Source organism: Coturnix japonica, chromosome 6 (genome assembly GCF_001577835.2).
Source record: "Coturnix japonica isolate 7356 chromosome 6, Coturnix japonica 2.1, whole genome shotgun sequence".
Taxonomy (NCBI): Eukaryota; Metazoa; Chordata; class Aves; order Galliformes; family Phasianidae; genus Coturnix; species Coturnix japonica.
Window position 1 is genome coordinate 25,046,538 of NC_029521.1, and position 17,421 is coordinate 25,063,958.

A 17,421-nucleotide genomic window follows, 5' to 3' on the forward strand; every position below is an offset into this window, starting at 1 on the left:
AATAGGAAGGAGTGGAAACCATCCCACGTTTCTGATAGTGTCACACTTGAATGCAGCACTGTGCTGTGATTTGTAATAACTGCTCTGAAGGTGTGGGTGTTTTATTAATAAAAATGCTATTCTCCAGTAGTGTTCTTTTTTAAGAAGCTGGACTTAATGGCTCTGGCAGCTTACAGCATGTTAGCTTCATTTCTGATATGTAAAGTTCTGAACTGTAGTTAGAGGAAAGGAATTATTAAATGCATAGTGTGACTGAATATTGAAAGAGATGGAATGGACATTTATCAATGTAGTTCAGACTAAAATAATTTGTAACTGACAGGAAAATGCAACACATTTATTTGAACCTCAGCAGCTGATGGTGGGAAACCACTGATACTGAAGAAGTTGTAAATGCATGAGGGAGCAGTAACAGCAATGGAGCTTGTTAATTGTGAAATGTCAATGGGAGTGCTAAGAAGGCAACTTGGGATAGAGGGGTGTAAGTAGTACTTAAGATCTGGCCCAAGATCAGCCTGTGTTATGTAATTTTATCAGTTGTAAGATTTACTGAAATCTGGTCATATGAAGGTGGGAGTTGCTCTCAGTATGAAGGAGGACCAGAATGTCCTACCAATAAAATAAGAAGAATGTGTGGCATAAAATTGCTTCAGTATTAATTGTAAATGCATACATTTGGGGACTGGGGATATTAAGATTTTTAGCATCTGGGATTGAAGTGAAATAGGAGAAAACTTGCTTGTCTATCAACCAGAATACAAGCTGGTATACTTCTGTTTATATTGAATATAAAATTTAGGCTGTAAAGCGTCAAGTGCATGAATCGGATGATCAGCCACAGTCTACAGTTAAATGGAGGAATACGTTAGTACTATACTTCATTTTTATTTTTACACTTTTATGAATAGGAATTGCACAGAGGAGAATCATTAAAATGATTAGAGCTATGGAATATGGCTTATTTAATCTATTAAAAAGGAGGCTAAGGGGGAATAGGATCGTGGTTTGTAAACATTTGAGGGCTGTCTATGATTATAAAGACAAGTCAGTTCTTTATGACAAGTGATGTCAACACTGGCAGAAATAAAGTCAGTGATGGGACATGCATTTTATTTCTTCCCATCTTTCATCTGTACTCAGGCCTGTGGTCTGTGTGGATGTAGTTCTTCAGCTCTTCCTCAGGGCAAAGCCCAACCTCTTGCTAAAAGGTGTCACCTCCTGTGCTCCACTGATTGCTGGTTTATTGGGGAAAATATCCATGCAAGCACTAACAAGTGCAGCTCCTTTGCAGCCTGGCTGCTGTTTGTCTTACTTCTCCTACACAGAACTGCATCTCTGCCCCTTGCACCATTCATTCTTTGCTAGTGGGTTGGTGGTTTTTTTTAGTATGTGTCACCAAGAATCCAAATTCTTTTTATTTATTTATTTATTTTCCCTGCAGCATTTGCACTCTTTTGATTTGCCTTAAAGAACAGGTGATGTTGAATGTGATTACCTCCACAGTCCAAAGCTATTCTGCTATGCATTTTTAGTAAGGCTTTGTCATCAATTCTGTATCTTTTGGCACCAGCCTGTTTTATCTTGATTTTGGGTTCTCAGGTCAGATGGTTGAAGGGTGCAGTCAAGTAGTGCAGCCCTTCTGTCTTGCCTGCTTGCCATTGACTTGCAGGTTCTCCAAGGCCTCATCATCCTTAGATGATCCATTCTCCTGGATGGAAAAGAGATGGGACTGAATAGCGCTTCAAGAACTGCATCACCATTTATGTACCAGGACTTCTGCTTCTTTTGTGGTGGAGGCTGCATCCTGTGAGCTTGCTCTCATGCATCTTTAGCTCGAGATCCTTTCAGGTTATGCCCTCACGGCACTGAGCCACTCTTGCAAAACACTTTTTATTTTTATGTATCATGTCTTTTAATTAACATATGCATGTAGTAACAGCCTCAATGCTTTCCTGTTAAGCAGGTGATTCTCTACTTGCTAAAACTTCCAGTGTTAAGAGTTTTTGAAAGTATAATCAGATGTATTCAGTCTTCTAAGCATGTTATAGAATTGGAAGGGACCCACAAGAATCAAGTCCAATATTATTAATAATCTCAGATTCATTATCCTATGAAAATATTATTGGTTCTGCGAGAATAGCAATATTTGGTTTTCATTGTGGTGGTTGAAGAATTGCCTCAGTATAATAATTCTCAATTCAAATGCTCAGATATCAAATAAATAGAGAATAAATGACAGCAAATACTTGATCTGAATGCTTTGATTAAACTGTATGAGAAGCAGGACCAGAACATTTATATTCAACAAATCAATACTTCTGTTTTTTTTTTTCTCCTTTGAACCTGAAGGAGAAGATTAAGTTTGGAGACAATAGATGATGTTTTCTCATTAGGTGGAAATTGATCTTATGACTCGAACTACTGGAACAGATTGTTACCTTGGCAGTTCATGAAACTCCTCAATAAATTGAAATCAAACTCCTTCTCTTGTGTTCTGCGGGTAAATCACTTTTTTAAACCTATAGAATTCTCCCCTATCTTTGAGGATTACATAATTGACTTCCAATTCAGTTTTATAAAGTTGTTTCCTCTTCGTAAAACATTTTTTCCCCTTCTTTTTCCTGTGGGTTGAGTGGATAAGAAAGAAATCCAATTTAAAATAAATGGAGAAAAATCGCATTTGCATAGAAAATAATAAAACATTTTTATCTGTGTTCTGCGGCTGTGGTGCTGCCTGTTCCACAAAAGGCATGTGTTTAGTGGATGTGACGGTTCTGAAGTGAGAGTGTAGTTATGCTGAAATAAAGGTGATGTTTCATGGTATATATATTTATGTATGAAGATCTGTGAATTATATTACGAAGTTTTACATTTTCCTTACCTTTATGAAGGCCTAGCCACACAAAAGCATTTGTTCTTTAAATGATGTTTCAGTAGAAGTCAGTGTTAGTCTATTGCATGTTTTTCTCCCTTCAACTATATATTAAACTTCTTATACAGCTTTGTAAGCACTGAAATAACCCTGCTAATGTTTGACACTCTCACTGGAAGGGCAGCCCCGGAGGGTCAGTAATACTCCTGTTGGTACAACTAGGTGTGTGTGTGCGCAAAGAGAAGTGGATAAAGGGATGCATCCAAATTAAAAGCTCACCTGGCCAAAAAGAAAAGCTTATTTTAACCTGAATGCGTTCCCTTCCTCGGTTTACAGTGCAGCAGCATGAAAAGTAGTGTCAGTTTTGAAATGGAGAGTAAGGAGTCGGGGCTGGGAGTGGATTTTCTGTCGGGAACTCTAGCGGCGCTCCTTCCCCACTAAAGAAAATCTATCAGTTTGGGAGCGGGCAGTTTGTGTGTAGGATTCATGTTTGACCACAAGGGGGCGCCACTGACCACTACATCTGTGCGAGAACGTTCACCGCTAAGAACTGGAAGCGCGGTTTCCCTTATAAAACTGACATCATAGATTTCGTATTTATGATCTGTTCCCTGATCAAGCAATAATTAATCAGTTGTTTAAGTATGAACACTTCTGTATTCAAATTGTTTCTTGTAGTGATTTATCAGATCAGAATCTTGAGGTTACTATTCTATTATCTATATTAATACTTAAGCAATAATATGCTGAGTTATTCCTGCTTTCATTAGACCCCATTCAAATATCATTAATCTTTTCAAGGCAAAGGAATTAATGAACAGTGGGAACGGAGGTTTCCATCATTCAAGCAGTGAAGTATAGTTTGGATAGAAGTCAGTATCATTCTTCTATAGGAAATGGGCAAGTGTTTGGGCAAAAATGATCTACCTGATCAGAATTTTATATATATATATATATATATATATATATTTTCACAAAGTGATAATGCACGCTGGAAAGGCTTGATGTTCTTTGTGAAGGGTTATGTTTTGAAACAAATAATGTGATGTCAGGTACTTACTTAGCTTATTAAGTAGACTTCCCTTGATTCTCTTTTAAATATTTGTCAAAGCTCCTCTTGTTTCAGTGTTAGTCTTTGCATCTTGGAGTGTCCTTTGTCAGAGCTCCTTGGCAAAAATGTCTGATACTTTTTGCACTAAGAATTGCCTCCTGTTTGTTTTGAATGCGGCAGTGTGTTAACATGCTCTCTGCTTCTAATGTGTGCTTTACCTTTCTGGGTCTCTGAGTATTATGATATTTTTATGAGTTATCATAAGTTGAGATTTTGTTACTGGGTATTGATCCTTCTCTGAGCTGTCGTGTTTTTAGTCTGGCTGGAGCGCAGCTGACAGTTTTATACTTATCTATATAGAATTTCATGTGCATTTTTTTTTTCTCAATTTTGTTCCATTCTCAGTCATAACTCAGAATAAAACCAAACCTGCTTAATTATATTTTAATGTTTGTTATGATGTATGCTATAGTTTGATGTTCATTATGCATTATTTTGTGTTCAGTTCTTTTTTCTTCATTTGATTGTGATTTAATGCATGTTAATATCTTCCTAATAACTTTCCTTACACTGTTGTTCAGCCATGCCAGCCTCCCTTTACATTTACTTAGACATTTCTGAGCAAGAGAACACATAGGTGTGGTGTTTCCATGGAAGTGTCTGTAATTGCCTGCATGCCGTCAGTAAGAATCTCATATTCTTTGTTGTCCCTTCTAGCTGCTTCTTAATTTCTTTGGTCTCTTGAAGTTCCTTTCTTGTTTTCAGCTCCTCCTTTCAACACTGCAGACTTTATTTATTTATTTGGCTCTTGTTGGTCCTTCAGTTTTCACTCTGTTGTGCCTAAATACCATCCCCCACAATATTCTATGCAGGTGGACTTTGTGCTTTCAGAACCAAGATTAGGGACCTGATTTGGCAGTGGATTTGTAGTTTCAGGTGGGTGGTTGGACTCGATGATATAAAGGTATTTTCCAACTTAAATGATTCTATGAGCTGAGTTTATACGCTTTCTGCTTAACTCTGTATGTCACTATGCATCCTTAAATTGGGTGATTTATGATTCTTAGGATGAAGACTGGGCTTTTTAATTTGCTTCTTGGGTATTTATTTAATGTTAGCTGACTACCTCTGTGTTCTTTAAAAGAATACCCAGTCTGAGTTCAACAGCTTTGAGTTTTAGTAGTGCCCAGTAGCTTGAGTGTAGGATTTAATCTAACTGGGCATACTGAGATGGACAGAACATCACGCTGCAGTATCAGCATCAAATTACTGACATCATTCAGCTGTCATGCAATATGTCTGCTATTACTGATGATAAAAGTTTTGATAATACTAATAGTGGTGTCCTAAAGACTCAGTGTTTTCCTATCTAGAAATAAAGTTTGGTCAGTTATACTGAACAAAAGGCACATAGTTTGCATGCTGGTGGTTTTTTTTCTTTAAATTTACTGAAATAATGAAACTTAAAAATGGCACATTTTGATGACTTCTCTTAAATTGTCAAAACTGTTTTTGAAGATGTGTTCCAAAATTAATACAGGCTTTGGAAGCTTTGTAGAGTGATCAGTAGGTTTCCATAATGTTTGTATTCTCAAATCCTTGAATTTTATGAAGCACTTTCCTCTTGAAAGACAGCACAAAAAGCCATTGAAAAAAGCCAGATTTGTGTTCTTGAGATTGTGTATGCTTTATCCCATACTGTAACGTTACTTACTTCAATGTTATTTGTTTTGATATCAACTTATTCTGGTTGTATTCTGCATTCTAGTTTTTCTTCAGAGGTAATAAAGAGTTTATTCTGTGCTACTCATTTTGGATCTATATTGCTTCTAAAAATGTGGTTCATTTTGCCCTTCTTTCGATCTGTGACTCATGCAGTGTGTTTTCCGAGAAGGATGCTGAAATATATCATTTCAGCTAATCTAACACTTGCAATTTGACTGATGTCCTTTGATGTCAATTTTTTTTTGGCGAGCATCTGTTAAACATAAAAGTGCATACTGTATTTTATCAGAACAAGCAGTCCTGACATCTGTAATTAAGCCTTCCCTATTTCTGCTTTATTGGCTCCTAACAGTTTGTACAAACTCTACATTTGTTTACAAAACAGGTCCGGATTGTTCTTTGAACGTCCCTTCCACGGAGTCTTACTGGATCTTACCAAATGTAAAGCCATTCAGCCCTTCTGTGGGCCGGGCTTCCCATAAAGCAGTTCTACATGGAAAATTTATGTGGGTGATTGGAGGATACGCTTTTAACTACAGTTCATTCCAAATGGTGTTGAAGTAAGTGATTTCATCCCACATGATATCCCTTCTGATAAGGCTTGGGGAAAATAAATATTAACAAGTGAACATCTATCCGGCAACTCAATCAAAAGACTTATACTTCTTCAGGTTCTTTATTAGCTGCCTTATTTTTATGCTTTTAATTTTCATATAATTCAAAAGGATTAGAGTCCGTGTAGCAAAGATCTATGTAATATTAATGTGTAAACTCATCAGTCTTCTGACAACAGTCACTATTACTTGCTATAAACCATAAAAGTGCTTGTGGTGATAAAGTGGGGAAAGAACTCTGTGTGATGGTGTTTTCAAATAGTATATCTAGAGTGATATTTGCATATCAATATTTATTTAGAAAGACAAGAGGCTCATATTTAATGTGGGCACTTGGCCTGCTCTGTGCGGGATGTTTTGGTTCTTCGTATTTATAGCATTCTGTATGTGTATGCATTTGATCAACTATTAAAAACAAACTTGAAGCATCTATCATAGAAGTGTAGAATCTCCCAAGTTGGAAGGGGGACCCATAAGGATCATTGACTTCAACTCCTAAATTATCTGTATATATTATTTAGCCAATTTGTGTGGTAAGTTGTATACAGAGAGAGGCCTTGAGTGCAACTGTTGGGTTATGTTTATTTCCCCTATTTTTGTCTACTTCTTGTTTTCTTTTGCAGTTTTACAATCATCTAAAACAAATCCCATTCTCTTTGCATCTTCCTTTAATACCTCTGCATCCTTATTTTTTTTTAACCTCTATTCTATTGTGTTGTGTTTCAGTAGTTAATTTAAAGTTTATGAAAATTAAACCCAGCTGTGTAACTGAGAGGGTCCTTAATAACCAGTTTTCTGAGTAATGCCAAAGGTTGCGGCGTAGGCAGTTGAGTGTTGGTTTTTTGCTTGCTGGTAACCATGAACTTAGTTTCATAACTTTCTTGTAAGCAGGTGGTTTTAATTACAGTTGCAATTTCTGAAATTATTGATGAGTCCCCAAAAGATTTGTTCCTGTTTTCTCTTGATGAACATTTAGCTCACTGTCACCAGTTAGTGCACTGTTCCAGCAGTTAAAAATGGCTGTCTTACTGCTGTTAACAAATTACCACCTCAGATAAACAATTACTAATGAAGCGTGCACGCTTTGTAAAACAAAAGCTGGTTCAAAAATACAAGATCTCCTGTTTCTGTGTGGATAGAGAACATTTTATTCTTTTATTTCTCTTCTAGCTACAATTTGGAAAGCAGTATATGGAACGTAGTGCCTGTATCCAAAGGGCCACTCCAGAGATATGGACACACACTTGCCTTATATCAGGTTTGGACTCTTCAGTCTCCTATTCAACTAATTTATTTTTAAGTATTGCTACTGGTCTTGAAAGGATTCATGGATTTTTGAGGGTAATTTCTAGTTCCTAAACACTTTGTTATTGCCTTCTTTTGTATTTAGACCTATTTTGGAGAAAGATTTTTAAGTAATTTTTTAGTTCTAGAGCTAAACTTGACAGTATGGTCAAATTTTATATTTGCTACTCTTGTATAAGGAAAGGTGAGCTAAGTTCACACTTGGACAAAGCCCTTGTTGAGCAGGTGCCATCCCACAGGGGATGAACACAGCTTGTAGTATGGTGGGCTGATAGTGGGTCCTCTGACCCTATATACATGGCAAGTGATGACACTGGTTCAGAGACCACCATTCCAGGGAGCAGAGAAAACAGGGCTGGAGGCAGGACTGGAGACAAGGCTGCAGAATGTGCCTGAGGAACCAATGCTGGAAATGAGCTGTCTACAGACTGTCACCAGATAACCCAGAGTAGGAGGGGAAGAGGGTCCATGGCTGAGCCCCAGGTGAAGCCTCTTAGTGTTCTAAGGGCCATGACAGTAAGAAATAATTTGCTTTATTACACTTCTTAGTGAAACAGAAGTTTTAAATAGTGGTCATAATAGTTTATCAAAACAACTTCTGAAGTATTTGTATGGAAAGACTATAAATCTTGTGCCTTTCATTTATTTCTAAGCATTCAGGCCATTTTTTTAAATCACTGGTACCATCCTGTACCCAAGAATTCCAGGGTGTTTTGTGATGAGATGCCACCTTTTGTGTTACTGCTACTGGCTGTTTTGATATTTCCTGCCTTTTCATACTTCTTTCTATTTGGGTTCTTGGTACCGCTTGTGATTTTCTGTAAGTTTATTATATCCTCCCATCATTTCAGATTCGTGCTGAAAATTACTTGCTGTTTTAGTAAGAAGGAAGGTATTTCATACGTGAGATACTGATGAAGTCATTGCTTGTGTCTTTTTTCATTGTTGTATCCCTTCTGAGAGAGTTGCTTGGAGGTATCAGTACCTCAGAGATTTATAATGATCTACTATTGGTTTTGAATTGGTATTATCACTGAACTACCAACCATAATGTCATGACCTCATTCTAGTCAATTAAAACACCACCACTATAGTGCAGACTTAAAATAGTTTTGTAAGCATCTCTTAATGAAAATCTATATGATTTTGTACATCCTTTTACTTGTCCTTGTATTGCATATTAAATATTACTTAATTAATTGCATTTGGTCATTATCTTGGGTATTCTGAGTAGCTTAGTATGGAAAGTGTCCTTTGTTTATCCCCTTGCCAGACTATTTTGAAGTATGGAGAACTAACAAATCCTTATTGCCCATCTCTGTGGGGTACCACAGGTGACATCTCACAGTTAAAAGTGAACAGTTTCCTCAAAATTCTAATTGAGTCACCATTTCATTCTTTCAATTCCTTCAGAACTGATCTTGGAGACTTTTTTTTGCCCTTCCTTTATTATGACTATTTGTTATTCATTTCTGCTATGGAAATACCTGCGTACTCTATGATGAAGAATTCAAATACAAAAACTATTGTTATTATTATGACTCTTATGTTTTTGGAGTATTATACTGTCTGTTGGCACCACAAATAAATCTAGCTGACTGAAAAATGGTGTAGTGCTTTACACATAAATTTTGCAGGCAATTCATCAGGCTGTTTCTTGGCTTGCCTTACATGTTTCCGCATTTTAATCTGCTGGATTTGAAGCAGATTTTGACGTACTTTTTCTTACTTCTAACAGTCTTGTTATGTTAAGCTTGATTTATTTGGGTTTTTCTAATGGGAAAGTTTTTTTCAAATAGAAAGGCTTTATGGGATCTCAGATGTCTTTAAACTGTCTTTGTATCGTCATTAAAGATTTTATCCTTTCACTTGTACCTATTTAATATCTGTTTATGGTCAGTTTTCCCTTATATATGTTGCTTCTCTGATGTTAAGCAGAATTGTGGGTGTTTGTTTTTTGTCATCTTTTTTCCCCCTCTGTCATGTTTCTCTTCTACAGGTGATGAATATCACACTTACTATTGTAGCAATAATGTGAACTGGATTCTGTGCATGCCCCAAAGCCAACTCAAAAACTGTTTTTCTCTTCCTCAGTTCCCTGATTCACTACCTATGTATTTACCTGTTCTTTGAGATGTCCTAGGCTGCTGTATTCTGGTTATTTCACTTCTTGTGGAACATGGATAATTTTTGTTGGGAAGCATTGAACTAACATATCATACAGCAGTTCAGAATAAAGGATTAAACTGTCATTTAACATTTTCTAGGTCAGCAGTACTAATATTCACTTGAAATATTCCAAACTAAGGAGTACCCATTTTAGAGAACTTCTAACCAGCAAATATCAGACCATGTGGACTTGGGTTAATTGTAGATCTTGTAGATCGCAGTGAGGAAATGCAAGTTAGTAATATTAATGGAAGTTATAAACAAGTGTAGTTAAGAAGCTGTTGCTTCTGTCATGGGTGCATTTCATTATTAATTAGAATCCGCTAGTAATGAATGTAGCACCACTCATTTCAAATAATTAAGTAATATGCAAGTCACTCTGAAAGTGTAATGCCTCCTATTTATGTCCGTAATATATACAAAGAGCTCAATAATACTGTCTGATAGAAAAAGTTCTCAGCTACAAAACACTATTTTTCAACACAGACACCCCCACTGGCTGTGTGTTTTCACCAATGATGAACAAGAGTCTGCATGCTGAGCTTATAAAAATCTTCACCGTGGGAGATGATCCTCTGTTGTTGTCACTGCTGCTGCACCGTCCACTGCCTCACTGTGCACACGTCCACTTTTTCATCTCTATAAACATTCAGCAAGTGTCAGTGAATACCAGTGGGTGCTATTTTCTTGCATGTCAATAAATTCTTAAATTAAGATTAACTTTTATCATTTCCTTTCACGTATTCAGTCCACAACAAAACAAAAATTGAGTGTGAAGAGTGGCAGGACATCATACAATACCTAGAGATGGCAGCTGTGAGCTGTGTTTTGAGCTGTATACTACTCATTGTTTAACATTTTCTTTTTAGAAGAGAGAAAATAGTATCCACCTAGAAGAAATTAGATTAAGTTTTTGACTTCAGCTCCTGAGATTTCAAAGCCTGTACTAGACCAGAGTGAGAGCACAGAGCTAGTATTGCCTGATTGTGGTACAAGCTAAATTGAAGCTATATAATTGACTCTGTGGAGAATGAAGTAAGTTACTGTGCCATTTCCCTCAGAAAGCTTCTTTAGTTAAAATTGAAGTACTCTACTTCTTTACTCTGAAGAAAAGAGATCAGAAGACTCCCACTGATGTACAGTTATAACAAATGACTAAGACTTTTATACTCTCTCCACTATAAATGCATAAAACGTGTTCTTGCTTTTCGACCAGCTAAATTGTTAGAGAGCGTTGCCTTCAGTGCCACTTCAGGCTGGTTTTTGGAAAAGCACTAACTATTTCTGTTAGCAATTGGTTCTCCCATATCTGAGAGATTCTATGTAGTTTCAGGCATCTTGATACTTCAAAAATGTCAACATACTTTGAAATGAATCACAGAAGAAAAAAGATTATGAAGAGATAATGGCTTGTGAAGTTTTTAAAGCAGGTACATACAGCTTTGCCAAGCCATGGCTAGATAGGAAGTTAGATGGCAAACTGGAAACTACAATATGGCTGGAATAAAGTATGGTAAAAGTAATGCCTCCTGTTTTATTATGTTGGCCCATAAGATCAGAGGTGGTTGTTGGTGGTAAAGCAGGAGAGGTTGAACCAATATCCCATTATATTTTGTTGCTGTGTGGTTGGTGGTAGCAGAGAGGCTTCCTGTGCTGGAAGGTGAGCATTAATTGTGTACCTGTCCTCTTGAAAATTCATATGTTGTGTACAGAAGGCCTCACCTTCAGCATATGTCACGGCTTCTTGTTTTTATATCAGTATTCCACATCATGCTGCCATTGAGTGCACTAGGAATTAGAGAGTTAATGCTGCAGTTCTGTGGGTTGTTGGTGTACTTAATTAGTAAGCAAAGTTTTTTGTTTTTTTCCTCTAGCTCATTACTGCTGTTTTTCTCATCCAGGCCAGTCTCCCAGCTTCTCCCTTCCCCCTCACTCCCTTCCCAGGACATGGATCTGTGGGTCTCTTTGCCCCCTTGTCATAGAAACTAGGCCAAACCATAACAGCATATACCTTGATTTATACCTGGTTGTCATTTAGGCTGCACTTATTTCTTCTCTACACTTCTCAGAAAATGCTTGCCTTTATGTATCTGCTTTTGTAAAGTTAAATATGCTTGTAAAGTTTTTCGTTCTGTATTCCTGTAGCCTTTGGTCCGTGAGCCTTCTGTTCTCCATACTGAGCTGACTGTAGCTAACTTTTGAAGTGGTTTTAAATTTTTTAATTCTTATTAGTAGCACTATGAGGTGCTTAATCTCAGAAAATGCCTGCAGTGAAGCTTGCTTAAATCTGATTTTGGGATTATTAAGGTAGTTTTTGTGACCTTCTTGTCTTTTTCTCTGTAGAACTCTCTGAGTAGTTGTGTGTACAGGATCTCTGCTGTGTCATTTATAAAGATAGCTCCTCTCAGAAGTGTTGTTTTTTATATTGAATCATTTCAGTAGAGCTGTGAGGAGGATGTTGCCAGAGGTTCGAAGGGTCATTTTGAAATTCATGCGTCTATTCAGACTGTATTTTAAGAACTGTTATATTTCACCTGCCAGTCCCTAATTAGGTCCTTCATTCCTCTGTGCTTTACCTTGTGAGACTGAAGTGGCAGTTTCATCAGTGAGCTCTCTAGGATCATTTAAAGAAAAATATTTGCTCAAAATATTCATATTTCATTAGTCTACAGGTTTCCCATAAAACTTGTTGTGGTTTAACCCAGAAACAGTGAGCGCTATACAGCTGTTCACTCACCTCCCCCCCACAGTGAGATGGGGGAGAAAACTGAAAAGTGCAAGAACCCACATGTTGAGATAAGGACAGTATAATGAAGAAGAAAAGCTAAAAGAGGGAACCCACCACTAACAAGAGAATACAGAAAGCAAGCCATGCACAACAAAGTTACTTACCACTTGCTGACTGAATCCCAACCAGTTCCTGCACAGAAGCAGCCCTCCTATCAATGGCCTTGGTTTTATTGTTGTATGTGATACCATATGGTATGGGGCGTCTTTTTGACCTCTGTCAGCTTTGTCACCTCCCAGCAACTTATACATCCTCAGCTTTTCTTTGGCCAGACAGCATGAGTAGCTCAAACATCTGTGACTTGTAAGCACTGCTCAGTAGCAACTAAAAGATCGGTGTGTTATCAACGTTATTCTCATGCAGCATTGAACTAGCTACTAGGAAGTAAGTTAACTCTGTCCCTGCCAAAATCTGGACAAGCCCTCATGTTTTAACACAGTGAAATACTGCAGTGTTTTTCTTTATGAAAAGCAGGAAAATGGTCTTTGAAACTAAACCTATTTTAAAAAGTCAGAATAGCACACTAGAGGTCAGCAGCTCTATTTTCAAGATGGTTTAGCTATTTAGGAAGAAACTCAGGAAGCTTATTCTGTCATAGTGATTTTTTTCCTTGTAATCCCAAGAATTGACAGGTTCTGCTACCAAGTTGTTGCTGAGTAATAGATTGATAGAATACAGATTCTACCTGCAGCCTTGGTTTATTTCTTACTAGAGACATATTGTTGATCTCTAAGTATTTTGATTATTTATAAGTAAGAACACTTAATTATCAGTTGCAAATCCTACCACTGTTTTTAAAATAAACTAATAAACTTAGTTGGTATTGTTGCCATGTTCCTTTCTTAGCCTTTAATATTACATAAAGTGCACTCAAAATAGGGATTGTAGTTGTCCCTTAGGTATGGAAGAAAAGTAGCATTCCTGAAGATAATAGGGCATGGGCCTCCTTCTCAAAGCATGTATGTAAGAAAAGTCTGGTTGGCCCAAGGCAGAATCTCCTATAAACCTGTTTTTGCATCTGTGGCAAACAACCCAACAGTAGAAGTCTTTGGAGTCAATAGCTGTGCCGTAGCACACTTCTGCTTTTACTTTGGAAAAGTAACGCTGGTGGCTGGTGTGGACTTAAAGCCAACCTGTAATGTCATATAAATATTTCTATCTAACATCTGTTCTACTTACTGAGTTAGTCCAAAAACATCCATTAGATATATTGGGAACAATTCCTTTGGATCTTGCCCTCCTTCATGGAATTTGAGAATTCTGTATCTTTCTAATTAATTGCTACTACTATATCTTTCTAATTAATTGCTGATATGTGAGAGCATTTTTCTAAGTGCCTTACTTAAAAAAGATCTATAGGAAGATTTCTCAGGAAATACCAGCATAAGCTAAAATGCAACTCAGAATGTGTGTTGCAAAAATAGCATTCAAAGCAAGTCTTAATTCCTCACCAATGATGACTATGACTTATATGACCACCTTCACTGTGGTATTGTGGAAGATGTCTTGGCAGCCTTTTAGCTGGCATGCTTTGACTCCTGTAGACTCTGTCAGTGTTTACATCCCATGGTCTTTTGTTCAAAGGCCAGTGTAGGCTGTTCTCTAACAGAGAAGTAGCACTGCTCAGGAACAACTCTAAGTTCTGAATTAAGATCACATGGATCAAATGAAGGAACAGTTAAAAATTGTTTTTTGTTTTGCTGGTCTTAATAGACTGTCAATCTACTGATCATCCATATTCCATCCATATCCCTATGGTTTATTCAAACTTCTTATATTATGCAATTTCTTTATCTTAGTCTCTCTTTTTTTTTTTTTTCCTTTTCTCCTGAGGCTCAGTAGTCTGTGCCTAGCGAAACTTTGCTAAATGTGCTATTCTGCAGCTTTCTTTTTTTTTTTTTTTTTGTTAATCAAGTTGGTTCGACCCTGGAATATTTACGATACTGCAGTGTACAGGAGATGACTGCCTCCTGTATAAACACTATATGGGTGAGATACTGAGTGCATGTGGACCTGGTATGTCCTACCGAACGCTAACTCATTATTTGAATTAGATACAGTATTTTTTTTACTTGGGATAAACTGTCCATGAACAGTGAACCAGTCAGTGAAGCCAACAAGCTGGAATTCATTCTGTGACTCTATATGCCTTGCTTTGAAGTTATAGATTTAGTAGGATCATTTTCAATCAATATTTAAGTAAGTCGTTCTTTACTTATCTCGATCAACAATGCCATCTATTTTGATACATGGTTAATGAAGATTGGAAAATCTTGTTTGCATCCCTTTAGAAGTACTCAAAGTACTCTTCCACTGAGATTTGATTTTAGCACATGTGCCCAAGGGGATGATGTACACAAATTGTCCCATTTCTCTGGGCTGATTTGTTTATGACTGTGAAGTTTCTCAGGACTTAAGTTATGTTGTCACTAAGATGAAGCGTTCTCTCTTGCGCATATGCCAAATGAAATTCATATAGTTTGAGTGTACGGTAAATTGCATTTTAGTTCTGTGAGCTATTCCTTAAGAAAACAGTATAAATCCCTTTCTGTTTAGATTTTTAATAGCTGCAGTATGAATTAGAGTCATGTAATTAAAGTTTTTCTGCTTGAAGTAATCTGGTTGAAATTCATTCTTGTGTCATTTTCATGGCTGGGTTTATTCTTCAGTGAAGTGCTCTCCTTATCATCGCTTTTGCTTTAGCTTAAATATTGTTTTCTGGGACCAGTATCTGTTATTGAGCTGTTTAAGATAGCATCAGCTGTACGTGAAGATTTAAATCAGATTGTTCAGTTCTATGCAGCACAGGAATACACAGTTCAGATGTTATCTTTTTTGTAATCCATTATCTGCTCTCTCCTTTCTCCCAATTTTTACAGGAAGACATCTACATGTACGGAGGCAAAATTGAAACAAATAATGGCAATGTTACTGACGAACTGTGGATTTTCAACATCCACAGTCAAACATGGAGTATTAGAACTCCTGCTGTACTTGTACATGGCCAGCAGTATGCTGTGGAAGGTCACTCAGCACACATCGTGGAGCTGGACAGCAGAGATGTGGTTATGATTATCATTTTTGGATATTCTTCCATATACGGTTATACGAGCATTGTACAAGAATACTATATCAGTAAGTTGCTTTCAAGTTACTTTTATCATTCATTGATGAAAAAAAATTCTTTAGGGCCACTTCTTCTTTTCACAGAGGAAAAAATATATATTTGTCAATGTAATGTCATCGTTTTCTCCTGAAGACAATGCTGATTCTTAGGAGCATTTGTGTGTGTTTTGGCTATTTGTTAAAGGCTGAAACAAGAAATTCCAACCAGTAGTTATTATTCTGATGAAACTTACCTTTTTTAACCTTTTAACCACAGACTTAATGTTTCTACTGCATAGTGTTGGAAAATCCAAAGGGCAAAACAGAATACAGTAAAGAGTAACTATAACAAGAATGTAGTTAATTTTGAAGAATCTCTAATTGATGTTGTAATATCATCATACTGATTTTTGAAATGTAGTAACTTTGTTTATCATTATAAGCTCGTCTCAGGAGCATATGCTTGCTCCTTCAGGAACAAATAAAAACATTTTTGGATAATGTATAAATTTCCAATTGGAATAAATTTCCAGCATTGGAAAAAAAACATTTTTAGATATTCCAACACATCTGTCTGTGATTCCCCTGCCTCAATGGGAGGCTTTTCTGATGGTGATTTTAAATGTTACAGTTAAATAAACAAAGAAGTTTTGTCTTGCATGTGATACTTCTAAGATGTTTTTATAGTAGAATAATCTTAAAAATAAACCTTCTGATTTTCTTTAGAAATATTTATGTACCCGCTAATTCAAACAATGTTTGAATTATTGCTTTCTGTAGAACTGATTCGAGTTCCTTACAGTTATTGTAAGCAATCACAGAATGCATTCAAAACTTCAAAGCAGTGTTTTTATGTTAAGACATAATGAATGTCTTTTAAATAGTTTCATTTACTCATTTGCAGTTATGCATACTGATATAGAAACTATGCATACACATTTGTGAGGTGGGGAAATCGCTTCACAATGTAGAGGACTCTTACGCTTTCTGGCCATTACCTGTGTGTTGTAGCGATGTTGAGCGAAACTGAAAGAGAATGGGAACAAGAGGAAGAGTGCAATGATGTGCTTATTCCACAGTGGAAGTGTTTGATTAAACTGAACAAAGTTACCAAAAGTTTCTACTCTCAGAATTACGTTTTGCAACAATACTTCAAGGGTTAGCAAGTGTTGAAGGCCAACTTTTTCCAGTTTACCTCACTGAATTTCCATCTCCCTTTTCCTGCCTATAATGTGAAATGATTTCTGTGTCGAGTTTTCCTGAATTCTTTGTCTGCTGCAGCATTTTATCTACATTTTTGCTACTATAGGGTCAATTTTAGCCATGAAATTTTAGATATTTGTTTGGATTAAGAATGACTACTTTTTGGGGAATTTAGCAGGTCATCATCAAAAAGCATGGAAGGAAATAGAACTACTGATATGAGCCCACTTGAACTGGAAAGAAAATTTCTAACAATAACGGGCTCCTGATTCTGTGGAAAGAAGTATCAAATTTCCTTTCTCCTTCCTTAAAAAAAAATAATATTGGGTGAATATTTCAGATTGTACCGTTTTATTCTAAATGTTATTGGCTATTGCTTTTAATTCAAATGGAAGTTATTTACCAGGCACATGCAAGATGACTTCTAGAAGAAAGAAGTATTGTACAAATCTTTCCCTCTGGTTATTTTAATTGAAACTGCAAGTGATCCAGACTTTTTAGCGAACTTTAATGATCTTGACATATGGAATTGTGATACTAAAGCCATCTTTAGTTACTATGACCCTGATTTCCAGTGGATTTGAGTGCA

The 17,421-nt window shown here is 36.6% G+C and overlaps 1 protein-coding gene across 6 annotated transcripts in view; it reads left to right on the forward strand.

The window, feature by feature from the left end:
• Positions 1-17,421, forward strand: part of ATRNL1 (attractin like 1) — a 396,494-nt gene that overhangs the window by 31,427 nt on the left and 347,646 nt on the right. For all 6 annotated transcript variants that reach the window (XR_004307737.1, XR_004307736.1, XR_004307738.1 and 3 more), the window contains exons 6-8: positions 6,034-6,208; positions 7,433-7,520; positions 15,404-15,659. Coding sequence is in view for 3 of the 6 variants with exons in the window: in XM_032445435.1 (XP_032301326.1) it covers positions 6,034-6,208; positions 7,433-7,520; positions 15,404-15,659 (519 nt within the window). In the remaining 3 variants the exon portion in view is untranslated. The remainder of the gene's footprint in view (positions 1-6,033; positions 6,209-7,432; positions 7,521-15,403; positions 15,660-17,421) is intronic.